The following is a 14733-nucleotide window of genomic DNA, read 5'->3' as shown; positions in this document are numbered from 1 at the left end:
CAAAGGTATGTTTGTAGAGAAAAGGGTGGCAAATTCCAGGAAAAGAACACCTCTCCAACTCTGAAGCATGGGTGTGGATCGATCATGCTTTGGGGTTGTGTTGCAGCCAGTGGCACAGGGCATATTTCACTGGTCGAGGGAAGCATGGATTCGAATAAATACCAGCAAACTCTGGAATCAAACATCACACCATCTGTAAAAAAGTTGAAGTTAAAAAGGGGATGGGTCCTACAATAAGACGATGATCCAAAACACACCTCAAAATCTACAATGGACTCCCTCAAGAGGCCCAAGCTGAAGGTTTTGCCCTGGCCCTCACAGTCCCCTGACCTAAACATCATTGAAAATCTGTGGATAGATCTCAAAAGAGCAGTGCATGCAAGACAGCCCAAGAAACTTGTAGAACTGGAAGCCTTTTGCAAGGATGAATGTGTGAAAATCCCCCAGGTAAGAACTGAAAGATTATTAGCTGGCTACAAAAAGTGTTTACAAGCTGTGATACTTGCCAAAGGGGGTGTTACTAGGTACTAACCATGCAGGGTGCTCAAACTTTTGCTTTGAGCCCTTTTTCTTTTTTGTCATTTTGAAAATGTAAAAGATGAAAATAAAAAAACTGTTTTTGCTTAAAATATAAAGGGAATGAGTCATCTTTAACTTTATGTCTTTTGGAAATAATTTCATCTTCAACTTGCTTAACTGTTCACAGGAGCAGCAATTTTGACCAGGGGTGCCCAAACTTTTGCATACCACTGTGTGTGTGTGTGTGTGTGTGTGTGTGTGTGTGTGTGTGTGTGTGTGTGTGTAGACACAAGTGTTTTACTGGGAAATACGCCACTCTTATTTTTCATGCGATCTTCATCTGGAACATGGATAACCAAAACCGGGACATACATCTCTATATGTCACTCGTGAGGAAATCAATTAATTGTTTTGATAAATTTGGGTACTTTTTGTTTGTCAACGTGTCGATATAATAAAAAGAAAATCACACATCGGCTTAAAGATATGAAGTTTATCTTCTCGTACTGAAAAACTCGCATTTTTTCATACGAAATATATCTCGGATCGGAGTGACATATTTAACAGTTATTCCACGAAACTGAGTCGTACATGAGCTGATAGCCGACGAGGCGCTTAGCACCGAGTTGTCTATAAGCCATGTACGACAAGATAGCGTGGAATAACTGTTTTATTCTATCCACATTCACTGGATTTTGAGAAATAGAGCATTTTTATTTTTTGCAAATTCGATCAATAAAAACTTTATACAAAATGTCCAACAAAATCATTTCCACTTAGAATGTAAACAAACCAGCAAAATGGCAGGAGCAATTTGTAAAAAATGCAATAATAATTCTTAAAAAAAAAGATACATTCTTACCATCAAATACTTTTATTCCATATTTTGTTGCTTCCTTTTGTATTTTTTGTTTTCGAGTAGTTTTTATTTCGTCCTCGGTTGGTTCAGCAACACACTGCCATTTTGTTTTTCTCTACTCATGGTATATGAGCTGATATCCTAGTCGTGGAATAGCCAATCAGAGCGCGCGATTGCTCATATCCAGTGATTGTGGATAGAATAAGTCCCGATATTTCACTCCGATGGCGGCATGGTGGTGTAGTGGTTAGCGCTGTCGCCTCACAGCAAAAAGGTCCGGATTTGAGCCCCGTGGCCGGCGAGGGCCTTTCTGTGCGGAGTTTGCATGTTCTCCCCGTGTCCACGTGGGTTTCCTCCGGGTGCTCCGGTTTCCCCCACAGTCCAAAGACATGCAGGTTAGGTTAACTGGTGACTCTAAATTGACCGTAGGTGTGAATGTGAGTGTGAATGGTTGTCTGTGTCTATGTGTCAGCCCTGTGATGACCTGGCGACTTGTCCAGGGTGTACCCCGCCTTTCGCCCGTAGTCAGCTGGGATAGGCTCCAGCTTGCCTGCGACCCTGTAGAACAGGATAAAGCGGCTAGAGATAATGAGATGAGATGAGATTTCACGCCGATGATGTCACTCTCAGTGTTTTCCCGCTGACTAGATGTACGTTGTCAAAATGTTGAACCATTTCAAGATTAAAATCTTTTTGATTAACGTGCGTTTTTTTTTTTTTTTTGTGGATGTGTCCATATAATATAAAGAAAATTACACAGTGGCACGAAGGTATGAAGTTTATCTTCTCATGTTGAAAATATTTTCAGTAGTTCACTTCGCTCACTCGTGAATATGTTCAACACTTGAAGATAAACTTCATATCTTCGCATGACCGTGTAATATCCTCTATATATAAAAAGATATTTTTTAATTTTGACAGTCAGTCCTAAAACACCAGTTTCATTTCATGGAAGCATTTAAATTCATAATAGAAATCAAATAAATCAAATTTTCATATTTGACAGAACAGAACTGACAAAACAAGAAATTTCTTGTTGTACATCCAAGCGCTTCATTTTTAAATCAAATCCTTGAACAGTGTGAATGTCAGTAAATTGTTACACCCTCTTTACAGCATTAACTTTTAGTCTTCGGTTAACATCAGGTACCTACGGAGCCCCGGAAGGACATGGAGAGAGAAAGAAAAAAAAAAAAGATGTACTTTTGTGAGATATCACAAAACTTTTTCACTGAGGTCAGTGTACTTCCGGGTCAGTTCAGTGACATGGAAACCACAGTAATGGAGCGCACACACCAATGGGAGAGGTTCCTACACTGTCAGAAATAAGGGTACAGTAGGAGTCTAGTTCTGTTCCCCAAGGTACAGTCTACACTAATGTACTTTCTAAGGCTCATTATTGGACCTGTGTATGTTTTTAGTGCCAAAATGGCACATATATGTTCTCAATAAGTATATAAAGGGTACAAATAAGTACCTTAGAGGGTCCTGCACTAGTGACAAGCTGTTGTACATGTAAAGGTAGAATAATGCACTTTATGTTCTGAGGGTGTAGAATTTTGAGATTAGCCCAAATATTAAATGGTCTCACTTCATTAAATCCATTTTCTAGATGTGTTTTGTGAGATCTCATAAAAAATACATCATTTTTTTTCCTCCATGATTTTTTTTTTCTCCCCATGTCCCTTCCAGGGCACCGTAGGTACTATTTAATAGTAAAATAAATTCCACAAACTCCCTCAATAGGGTGGCACGGTGGTGTAGTGGTTAGCGCTGTCGCCTCACAGCAAGAAGGTCCGGGTTCGAGCCCCGTGGCCGGTGAGGGCCTTTCTGTGTGGAGTTTGCATGTTCTCCCCGTGTCCGCGTGGGTTTCCTCCGGGTGCTCCGGTTTCCCCCACAGTCCAAAGACATGCAGGTTAGGTTAACTGGTGACTCTAAATTGACCGTAGGTGTGAATGTGAGTGTGAATGGTTGTCTGTGTCTATGTGTCAGCCCTGTGATGACCTGGCGACTTGTCCAGGGTGTACCCCGCCTTTCACCCGTAGTCAGCTGAGATAGGCTCCAGCTTGCCTGCGACCCTGTAGGACAGGATAAAGCGGCTAGAGATAATGAGATGAGATGAGAACTCCCTCAATAAATTCCATACACTCCCTATTCATTAGCACCACAGAGTTTTTATTCCTGAAGTTTCCACCCATAGAACACAATCATTCCAAAGTGATATTAAGTATCGGCGACACGTTTTTGAGTTACTGTCGTTTGGTTTCAGCGCATCAAGTGACGGATGGCATGGCGGTAGTGAGGAAACGGTGCCTCCTCACAGCTTCCGGGTTCTGGGTTTGATCCTGAACTTGCATGGAGTTTTAATCTTCTCTCAGTGTCCATGTAGATTTCCACGTTCCACTAAATTGTGTCCTGGTGTCCCATCTGGGTGAATTCTTCTGACTTGGGCTCAGTGTTACTGGGACTGGCTGCAGATCCAACATGACCCTGACCAGGATAAAGTGTGTACGGGTTCTAAGATGAAGGAATAAAAGAAATTAAGTGGCCGTTCAAACAAGATAATATTTATAATTATAAGAACTTGTATCTATATTTTAAAAAATGATGGTGATGATAATAATAAATCACAGACTTCACTGATCACAGAAACCTCTGATCTACTTGTAGAATGATTAACTACATCTTGTCATGGTATTTAATTAATACTCAACATATCGAGATGGATTTGTCTAATTGTCCATTTCATGCTCAATTTTGCCGTGCACTTAGTCAATTTGTGCGATTAAAAAAAAAAAAAGCGTCACTGTGATGTGTAGCAGAAAGGACTGGACATTTATGTGTATCTATAAGCTCCAGCAGCAGGCTGTAAGTGAGGACAGGCGAATGATGTCCAGTGCAGTTCCTCCCTTCAGTGAAGAGCGCAGAAGTGAAGCAGGAGTTCAGCCCTCAGACGGAGGAGGCATGGGGAGGAACGTGCACTTCTCTTCACTGGACACTCCACAGTGTGCTAGAATTGGGGTTTGCATTCATCACTATACCATCATCATCTTATCATCCAAGTATGATGTAATTAATGACCATGTGGTTGGTAGTTGTGTATTTTAAGAAGTCTGATTATTATGGTGTATTCTGTAATATATATAATTTGTGCCAAGTTTAAACTCTTACATTTCTGATTGTGAGTCAAAGACGAATTGACTGATGCGTGATTTCTTTTGTATTCTTCACGCAGGACTCATTTTATTATGCACTCGAATTATCATCACATTTCCAGCTGGACACAAATCATAATCTTAGCTTAGACTGTTATAAGGTTCTGTCTAGGTTTAGAATAAATTACAGGAAGAACCTTTGAATACCAAGGTCACAAAATGTATACTGTAGATGATCAACACTTCCAGAGAGAACATATACATACAGTACTGTACAAAAGTCTTAGGCACTTTATATTTCCCATACTAACTTTATCGATTTCTATTTGATGACTTCTACATTATCGAGTCGAAACATTTTAGAGTCCAAATGTTCATTTTCCAGCACAAAATTAAATGTTACAAAAAAAAAAGTTTGTAACTGAGCAGCATTTTACATAAGAGAGCACTTTTCAGATTAGAAAAGAAAACATAATGAATGCTACTGGGTTTTGGAGCAAAATGAAGAAGCGAGTGTGACAGTCAAAGTGTCGAGAAGAACTGTGGCTGGTTCTGGAAGATGCTCAGTAAAACCTACAGCTCATTTCCTTATCAAACTGCACTCACTGGACCTCAGACTACTATTTATTTTATTATTTATTTATTTATTATTATTTTTAAAGCAAAGGGTTTTCTCAGACCAAATACTGACTGTGTTTCATTTATTATGGATTATTGTTTATAGTATTTATTTATTTATTTATTTGGTGTTGAAACAATTCATTTCATTTCATTATTTTTAAGAATTTTGGTCTACAGCATTTCTTTATATGTGCCTCAGACTTTTGGACAGTCATTCTTGGTATTTTTTTTTTTTTTAACTTTCATGATCACATCATATCAGTGAATCACTTTACATCTCGGGATTCGAAATGTAAAAGAGGATACGAATTTACTCAGTTTGAATTTTATTTGTTAAAGTGCATTTTGGTTCAGCCCTGATGTGTTCCTTCAGCACTCAGTCTTCCAGCTGTGTGTCCCTTTCTATCATTTGAGTGTTAGCTGATGTTGTAAGTGAACACGTGGGTCTCACTGCTCCTCAATTAAACATGATAAACTCTTCTCTCCAGATCCAGAAAGCTCCCTCAGCCGTAAATTACTCTTCTCTCTCTCTCTCTCTCTCTCTCTCTCTCTCTCTCTCTCTTTATTCCTTTCCTTATAAACAAACCCAATAATAAGCTCGTTAAGGCGGGGTCAGAGTTATAGCTATTTATATCTAAATTAGATTTAGTACAGCCTGTTTATGAATATCAATTATAAAAGAGCTGGTTTTCAGCTTCACGAAACTCTGAGAAGATGCGTTTATACTGTATATTTAAAAAAATAAATAAATAAAAGTCGTGATAATTAGCTACAGCGATGCCATTTTGATGGTTATAATTTGGGTTGGATTATTATTATTATTTTTAAAATTATTATTGAATAGTATTCATGCAATTCGTTTTCCTAGAGAAAGTAATTTCGTACTGTTAATTTAATTAAATTCATAAGGCTGGAGGAGGAAAAAAGACAAGCAGTGATTCTGATGAGAGCTTTTATACTGTGATGGGAAATAATAATAATAATAATAATAATAATAATAATAATAATAATAATAATACAGAATTAAAAAAGAAAGAAAAAACGCGCACGCTTTTATTATTATTATTATTATTATTATTATTATTATTATCTCATCTCATCTCATTATCTCTAGCCGCTTTATCCTGTTCTACAGGGTCGCAGGCAAGCTGGAGCCTATCCCAGCTGACTATGGGCGAAAGGTGGGGTACACCCTGGACAAGTCGCCAGGTCATCACAGGGCTATTATTATTATTATTATTATTATATGTCATATATATATATATATATATATATATATATATATATATATATATATATATATATATATATCGCAATGATATAAATTATATTTTAATTGGTTGATTGATGAGCTTTGGGGTTCGCCCTTAATTGCCGTACGTTTTACAGGAAATTTTTAATTAGTTTCAAAAAGGTTTAAAATTAATCTCATATTTAATATAAGTAAGGAAGGCTGTCTTGCAATGTGCAGTGTTTAATAAGTCACGCCCCATGCAGCCGAAAATAATGTTTTGTTTTGTTTTTTAAAGAATTAGCCTATACGTTTTAACGCGGTCCTTTTTTATTAGAAATAATTTAACCTTTACTATTAACATTTTTTTGTTTTTTTGTTTTTTTAAACTGACTGAAGTTCTGTTTAAAACAGTCAGCGATGGAGGGATTTCTTTAGATTTTCTTCTTGTCGGAAACTCAAAATATTTCCTCTTTCTCATACTGCGTTAAGAGCTTTTACCATTTCCCCCCTATTTTTCTACAACCAAAATAATTCTTTTTTTCTTTTCTTGTGCATTTCGGAAATACCACAGTCATGCATGCATTTAAAAAAGTAGCATTTCATCCAGATGAAAGAAGAAAAAAGGATTAAATGAGAAGTCGGGATTTCAAAGAGCTGAAATTTAGATGAGTTTCCAACAAGTCCTTAGGTTTCATTTTCACTGAGAGAAAATAAAACCAAAATAAATTCTCAGAATTATGACCCATCTCGCCTACTTGACTATCATAAACACACACTCAGGCTTAGTGAGCGTCCCTGTGTGATGTAGAGAGCGCAGGGAAGAGTGTCCTGTATGCTGAAGGAAATGAATGAAGTGCTCCTCTCATCAGTCCCGAGCTCTGGCTCCTCCTCCTGCCTCCTCTGTTTGCCTCTATTTCAGCCTTCTGGCCTGCAAAGAAAACAGACACACGAGTAAAGGAGCTACACCTCTCCTCCTCCTCCTCCTCCTACTTAACCTCCTCCTTCCTCGTCTGAGCTTCTTCTCTCTCTTTTCATTCCATTCAGAGAACTCGGCCTCGCATCGAGACCATCCCACTGAGTCCTCTCTTTCTCTTCGCTTCGTACCTCACTCTCCATCCATCAGTATCTTGGTCTGCTATTTTACCAAAGAAGAAAAGCCTCACGCTCATGGAGGCAGCGTTCATGTTGACGTTCATGTCTGTTAGATTCAGAACTCAGCCATGAAATTTCACTGGACTTGATTTTTTTTTTTTTGACTCAACGCTTGATTCGGATTCTGAATTCAGACTTGTTCCTCGTCTTTCTGTTCTGGAGCTGTTTTCCGAGGTGTGTGAGCCAGCCGCCATGGGTTCAGACGTACGCGACCTCAACACCCTTTTGTCTCCAGTGCCGGCCTTGCCAGCAGGGAACGGGAACTGCCCTCTGCCCGTCAGCAGTGCCCCGCAGTGGGCACCCGTGCTGGATTTCCATACTGGTGCCCCCTACAGTTCACTGGGCTCACACTCCTTCATCAAGCAAGAACCCACCTGGGGTTCCACAGACCCCCATGAGGACCCACACTGTGGCCTCAGCGCCTTCACCGTCCACTTCTCAGGACAGTTCACAGGTACTGGGGCGTGCAGGTACGGTGCTTTCGGAGCACCCACACCGAGCCAGACCCCCACCAGCCAGAGCCGGATGTTCAGTAACGGCCCGTATCTGTCCAACTGCATGGACAGCCAGACTGGATCCAGGAACCAGGGTAAGGAAATAGCTTTCTGACACTCACACATAGCTCTGTCACAGCTCTGACTTGACATGGTTTACCTTCTAATACTCTTGTTTAATATCAGATCCACATGTTGCAACATTGACAGTCGTAGAAGTCTGGGTCAAAGATTCTACAAAGCATGAACTCTTTCCGGGGGGGGAAAAAATGTAGCTGCCTATATATTAGGTCAGTCATATAAAGCAATACGAAAGTATACGCAGTATGTCTAAGGCCTTGGGCTTGATTTGGAAATGAAACAAAGTGCAGAATTTCTGGTGACTGCAAAATACAGACAAAAAAATACCAAATAAAATCAACTCGCACAGTCTCAGGAATACACTCGTTTCAGAAAAAGGCCCTCACTGGGGATCTCGACATGTTATACTTGATTGGTAGTGATGTTTACGGGTCACAAGCTTCCATGTAGCAGAATCCATGTAGCACATACGTACATCGGTATGATTTTACTGAATTCATTCAAGCGATGTCTTGATTTACAAGAAGAAGAAGAGATTTTTTTAGGGCAAGGCCTCCATCAGGAATCAATACGGCAACAACGAACAACTGAAAAGCAAACGCAGAACCAGAAAGTTTGTTCGTCTTGTAGTCACGTGTCAGATTTCGTCATGTGGTGTAACTTCATGTGTTAAAAAGTACACAGTTAATAAAATCCATTAGACTGGATGAGTTCAAACAGCAGACAACGCAGAGCTAAAATCATATCTTAATTCCTTGTTATACTGCCTACTTTGTTGTTGTTGTTGTTGTTGTTTTTACACAGGACAGTGTTTCTGTCTCAGAGCCTCTGAGCCTGTTATATTTGAGAAAATCATAAGATAAAATAAAACAAGATAAGACTGTCATCGTAGTTATACAACAAAACTTAGCACTCGGAGAAAACAGCAGCAATAAAAAATAAAATACAAGATAAAGTAAGTGAGGAAATCGCAGTGTGAGCAGATATTGCACAATTGTAATCGGTGTATTTACTTACATTCCTATGTGTAAAGCGTAAATGAACTATTCTCTATGATTGATATGATGACATCATAGAAAATAGCGTGACTCAGGAACTTCAACATAATAATGTCTTCGAACATATTTGTAGGTATTGCATTTTTTTTTTAAAGAATAATTAGCTATTTCTGTAGTGAGTTATTGTGGTTATCTTTGATATGGATTATTCAATTTCACTAAAAGTATAGCTTTTTAAAACAGACATTTCATTTATAAAAAAGAAAATATGTTCGACTGACAGATTTATTTATTTATCTATCTATCTAGCTATTTTATTTATTTATTTTTGCTGACCGTTCTACATTGGCATTCTGAACAACAGTTGTTTTTTCTTACATAACACCCTCCTTCATGCCCAAGCATCCTCGTCACTGAACGTGTGCTTTGGGTCATTTCCAAACCTACAGTATTTATTGACTTTTTTTTTTCCCATGCAAATCCAGATGTTAGTTTAGTCGCTGCTCCTATTGAAACATAGTGTTTGTATCCCAGTAATGCATCCTCTTAAATCAGGAGACTCTTCTGTTAGCATCCTGGTCCCGAATTAAGGTCATCAAGGCCTCCTCAGCTTTATTATCCATGACAGAGAGCAGGATGGATGTCAACTTCTTCATTGCGTCATTCAGTTCCTGTACCTGTCCGGAACAAGCTTGTTTTCGTCACACATTTAGTCACGTTTTTTTCACTTTATTTTGTCGCCGGTCGATTAGATAATTGTCTGATATGTTGTACTGTGACGAAACACATCGTATAGATCTCATAATAAATAAATAAATAAATATTACTAGTTAATTTCCTGACAAATATTTTATCCATTTCAATTTCTTCAGGTTTGACCATGTAAATAAATAAAAAGCATTAAATGCTTGATGAAATGAAATTAAAATCCTGACCCAAATGATGTTATGCTGAGTCGACATGACGCGCGCACACAGTGATTAATGTTTAACTTTATTAAAAACCATTAGACGTGTTGCTTTTGGTCATGGGGAGTGTTGATAAAAGTTTGGGAGTAGAGTAAGAAAACAGCCATTTCCTCCGAAAATGATGGATTTTATTGTGCAAAAAAAAAATTTTTTTTTTCTTTGCAATATTTGAACAAGCAGTATTTGGAAAAAAATGTAAATTATACATCATGGATCATCCTGAATCAAAACACTTTCAGTTTGTTTATTCATTTGTTCAGACTCAGCATACGTCAATGTATGCAATTTGAGGAGGAAATAACACGCCTCGTCCGAAGATCTAAAGTTTTAATATAGCAAAAAAAAAACAACCCAAAACCAACAGTGTAGTGCATTTATGTATTCATATTTTTATAAAGATATAACAATAATAGCTTTAATGTTATATTATATAAATATTAAAATTAGAATTTCACTTTTAATCGACCTGATGTCAAAGATTTAAAGTCAAACATAAGATTTAAAATATATTTTTAAAAGTCGGTTATTTTTATTTTTGGTTGATGTTCATTCACGCTCTTCTCATGAATCCTTCGGGAATAAAGTCCTCTCCAGAAACAAACATCCTGCTCTTAAATACTCTATAATAAAATGATAGCTTACAGTAATCGCTATACGCTAATCCATAACGCTTTGAACAGTCCTTTTATCCGATAAACTCGCACACCTCAGCTTTCGATCCTTTTCACACGAAATTCGTATCGCACTCTTGATATATTTGACTTTAGTTTATTACGTAAGACATTCTGAAAGATCAAATGCTCATATATATAAGCCAAACCTGTATTTGATCTCCTGTATATTACAAAACCATAATCTGTGTTTATCATTCAATGCAGAGAAGGTAAATAAGGATAAAGCGTAAGGCGAAGATTCTATGTTTTCTACCATTAAAGGATTGTGAAATCTCAGTGAGTTATGGCGTACATAAAATCCGACGAGTTCACGACGGCCATGCAGCGTCTGGCTTATGATTTCTAAACCGCTCCGAAGTTAACCGTGAGTATTATAAGAGCATCAGATTTTGTTAAATGCTGCTTTCTTAGGTCTGTGTGTAGAGTGTGAATAGGGAAACGATTGGTGAAATGAATAACTTGGACAAATTGCAAATTTACATCCGCAGTCTTATCCTTATCTCAAATATAGTGACGACTACAGATGTTTAGTGTTTATTTCCTTGGTCTTTTCCGTCCTTGGGGTTGTTTGACACTGATGTGCATGACTTGTTAGCCGCGTTAACTTCATAGCTTCGTTTAAAAAAAAAAAGTTTTGACTCTTGACATCAACCATGTCTGGTCTTTCAACTTTTTTTAAATTAAAAAAAAGAGAGCTTTTTTTTTTTGCTGAACATTTCCTTTATACATTATAACCAAAGTGTCTGGACTAAAGTATACTGTATTAACCACCTATACAAAAGGAATTAGAAATAATTACAGTACGTAATCACATTGTTTTAAACACAACAACGACATCAGCACTTTTATCATTTTATTGAGCAGTAGGCGTACGCTGTTGCGACAGGTTGGTACACCCAGGTAAATATAGGATCGTTGTTACGTATAGCTCCTGTATCTGGTGTAACCACACATATGTTAATGGGCAGCCCAGACTCTGACTCTCACACACCCCACGGCTCAGGCTGCTCCTCCCAGACTCCAGGCCCATCAGCGAGCCCGGTGGGGTGGAAGAGGAATGACCCTCTTTAATGAGTTTCTCTGTCGTTCCGAGGTGAAAGTGGTTGTATGTAATTAATGAAGACAGCGTTGGGACGTAGTGATTTACGAGGCTGAGGATGACCCGGGGTCACCCGAGGCATGATTCATACCCTAAACCCAGTGTCTGCTCTCGACTGTATCATCCTGCCCAGCGTTTGTTTGCACTCACGGCTCGTTGTTCCTTCTCCAACCCTGAGTCAGGAGGGCCAAGGGTCATTAGGGTACGAGAGGGTCATTACCTAACCATTAGCTACACACTGCAAAAAAAAAAAAAAGAAAACTCAATTTCAGGAGAAAATTCCTTAATATTAGTGAAATGAACTTGCTGCATGGACAGATAATTTTACTTCATAAGACATCTTCGAATAAGTTGGTTGCAATCTAGAGCTAGTTTTAATAATCTCAGAGTTGGTGTCTTGTATTCTTCTAATAGGAAATTCGAGATCGTTTCAACTATAGTCAAGATATTCTAACTTGTTAAGATATCATTTTTGCAGTGTCGAAGAATGCAAGTCACCAAGTCTGAGATTATTAAAACTAGTTCTGAATGTAACCAACTTATTCCAAGATGTTTCGTCAAGTAAAATTATCTGTCCATGCAGCAAGTATTAAGGAATTTTCTCCTCAAATTCAGTTTTTTGCAGTGCATCGCACATTGATTTTTTTAAACTTGCGTTTTATGTAGAAACACAGAACAAACGTAATATAAAAATGTATTCAAATAATTATCAGGCAAGGTTTATTTTGAAGGTTTGAGTGCATGATATTTTTTGGAGCTCAAAGAAAAATGTTAACAAGCAAACACCCAATGTGTGTGTGTGTGTGTGGTTTTTTTTTAAATCATTAATTGTTCATGTTTGAAATAATAATTGAGCTACGTAACACCATCTTAATTTAGCAAATCAGTTATTTGGTTCAATAGATTATAAGATAATCCATATTTACAAATTGAAGTTCAACACAGAATTACATTTCACATCATTTTCACTTCCTGTATGGTGCTGAAAACATCTCTTCATAAGCTAAAAACTTTTCTTCAACCCAGTTCTCCATTGCTTCAATGCTTTGCACTTCGCTGTCTTTCTCCAGGTTACGGTGCAGTTTCCTTCGACGGAGCCACGAACTACGGACACACACCGTCGCACCACGCTTCACAGTTCCCCAACCACCCCTTCAAACATGAAGACACCATCCCACAGCAAAGCAACATGGGTAAAAAAAAAAAAAGCACACATTACAAAGAAGTCTCTTCTGAGTTTTGGTTCATCTGCAAATTTCTAAGCTCCGACCCGTACTTGCCCAGCGCCTGAGTGTTTTTCCTTCGTTCAGAAGTCAAAGGGCAAAATCAATCCAAGGTCAAGTTGCACTCAGGCTCTTCCTTTGACGGTAAATCAGTGCGCTTTTCTTTTCTCTGGTAGTCTCGGGCACATAACATTGTGTTAAAGCATAGGTAGGTAAGGTAAACACCGTAAGTAACACCTTATCAGGCCGTTCCAGCGTCGTAAATCCTTCCGGAGACCACCAAGCTGATAGCAAGTCAGAACAGAGTGAGAGTGAGAGTGAGAGCTCTTTTGTCAAGTTTAGAAGCACCATGGGACCCGTTTGCGATTTGGGACCTGGCCGAGAAAGGGCACCGATTCCTCATTTGCACTTTGAAAGAGCGAGCAAGAGGTCAGCCTGCTTTATGGCTTCAAAGAGAGCGAGGCCGCTGTTTTCATAAGTGCCGAGTGTACTCGGCTGCATCTCCCCAAATCCTCCCCGAGCTCAGATTCCCCTTCTGAGACCAACTTCACCCCACACACACACTCATGTACACGTTTGCTCACGTGTGTGTTTCATGAGAACAGCAAAGTTATGATACTTGAAGCATGCAGTACAAAGCTTTTTTTTTTCCACATGAGACTTTAGACATACAAAGTATCCACAGAGGGTTCGTTCTCATTAGTTAGAAGGATGAAAGTGGGAAAAAAAAAGATTTGACTTTCTAAATTAAGCATGTTTTCCTGGAGTGAGAGCTTCGAGAGCCGAGCGAGGGAGCGGCCTGGAAATCTGACATTGTTTTAAGCTGTTAAGATGAAAATCCCCAAAGCGAATTGGACTATTGGCTGAACCGTGTTATTTGTTGGGAAGTTGTTCCACAGGTTTGATTTCAGGCGAGTTGCTTTGGAGCTTGATAAATGTATGCGTGTATACGGGAACACACCGAGCGTTACGATTACTATTTCCCATTTCTAACGGCTCTCCGTCTTGTGTTATAAGGCGAGCAGCAGTATCCCGTCCCTCCACCTGTTTATGGCTGCCACACACCGTCGGAGAGCTGTACAGGAAGCCAAGCACTGCTCCTGAGAAACCCTTACAACAGGTACGATCATGAAAAGCTAACTTTTGTGTGTGGGTTTGGTTTTTTTTTTAATAAGAAGAACTTCTCCTTCCTGTTCAAACTGTTTTTCTTCATGCCTAGTAAAAATTTATTGCTGTCTAGAGTGTAGTTAGTTTTACAAAGAAACCATTTGCAATATTGAAAATAACAACGATAAAAATACATCAAAGCCACTGATTTGGATTCAAACAGGAATCACGTCTTGGAAATTCCTGGACCAAGCAGTTTCAGCTGGTCACAACCAAAGTAGTACTTTCCTACACACAACCTACTGTCATACCCGTACACCTCCAAAGAACTATCCAGAAGCTTCTGAGAAGGCGAGGTGATATACGCATCTTGAGCATACCATGAACAGCAAAGAAATTTACAGACCCGTGTCAAGGGCCTTGTTTACATGATCCGAGCGCTATCCTTTCGGCTTATCCGTTTACCGTTCAAACTTCTTAAAGCGCAGTGTAAATATGAAATGTGTTCTGAATCCAGCAAGCATGAAAGAAAACACTGCGTGATGTACG

At 38.8% G+C, this 14733-nt stretch overlaps 1 protein-coding gene across 11 annotated transcripts in view; it reads left to right on the top strand.

Annotated features, from left to right (window-relative positions):
* The first annotated feature begins 5092 nt into the window (after window positions 1-5092).
* Window positions 5093-14733, top strand: part of wt1a (WT1 transcription factor a) — a 32763-nt gene continuing 23122 nt past the window's right edge. For 7 of the 11 annotated variants that reach the window (XM_060927063.1, XM_060927065.1, XM_060927066.1 and 4 more), the window contains exons 1-3: window positions 7733-8129; window positions 12925-13047; window positions 14095-14197. In XM_060927063.1, coding sequence (XP_060783046.1) covers window positions 7733-8129; window positions 12925-13047; window positions 14095-14197 — 623 coding nt within the window. Of the gene's footprint in view, window positions 5112-7708; window positions 8130-12924; window positions 13048-14094; window positions 14198-14733 lie in introns of those variants that run through there. The other 4 variants (XM_060927058.1, XM_060927068.1, XM_060927059.1 and 1 more) reach the window with 4 other exon arrangements.

Source organism: Neoarius graeffei, chromosome 8, assembly GCF_027579695.1.
Source record: "Neoarius graeffei isolate fNeoGra1 chromosome 8, fNeoGra1.pri, whole genome shotgun sequence".
NCBI lineage: Eukaryota > Metazoa > Chordata > Actinopteri > Siluriformes > Ariidae > Neoarius > Neoarius graeffei.
This window is presented reverse-complemented; position numbering and strand designations above follow the sequence as displayed.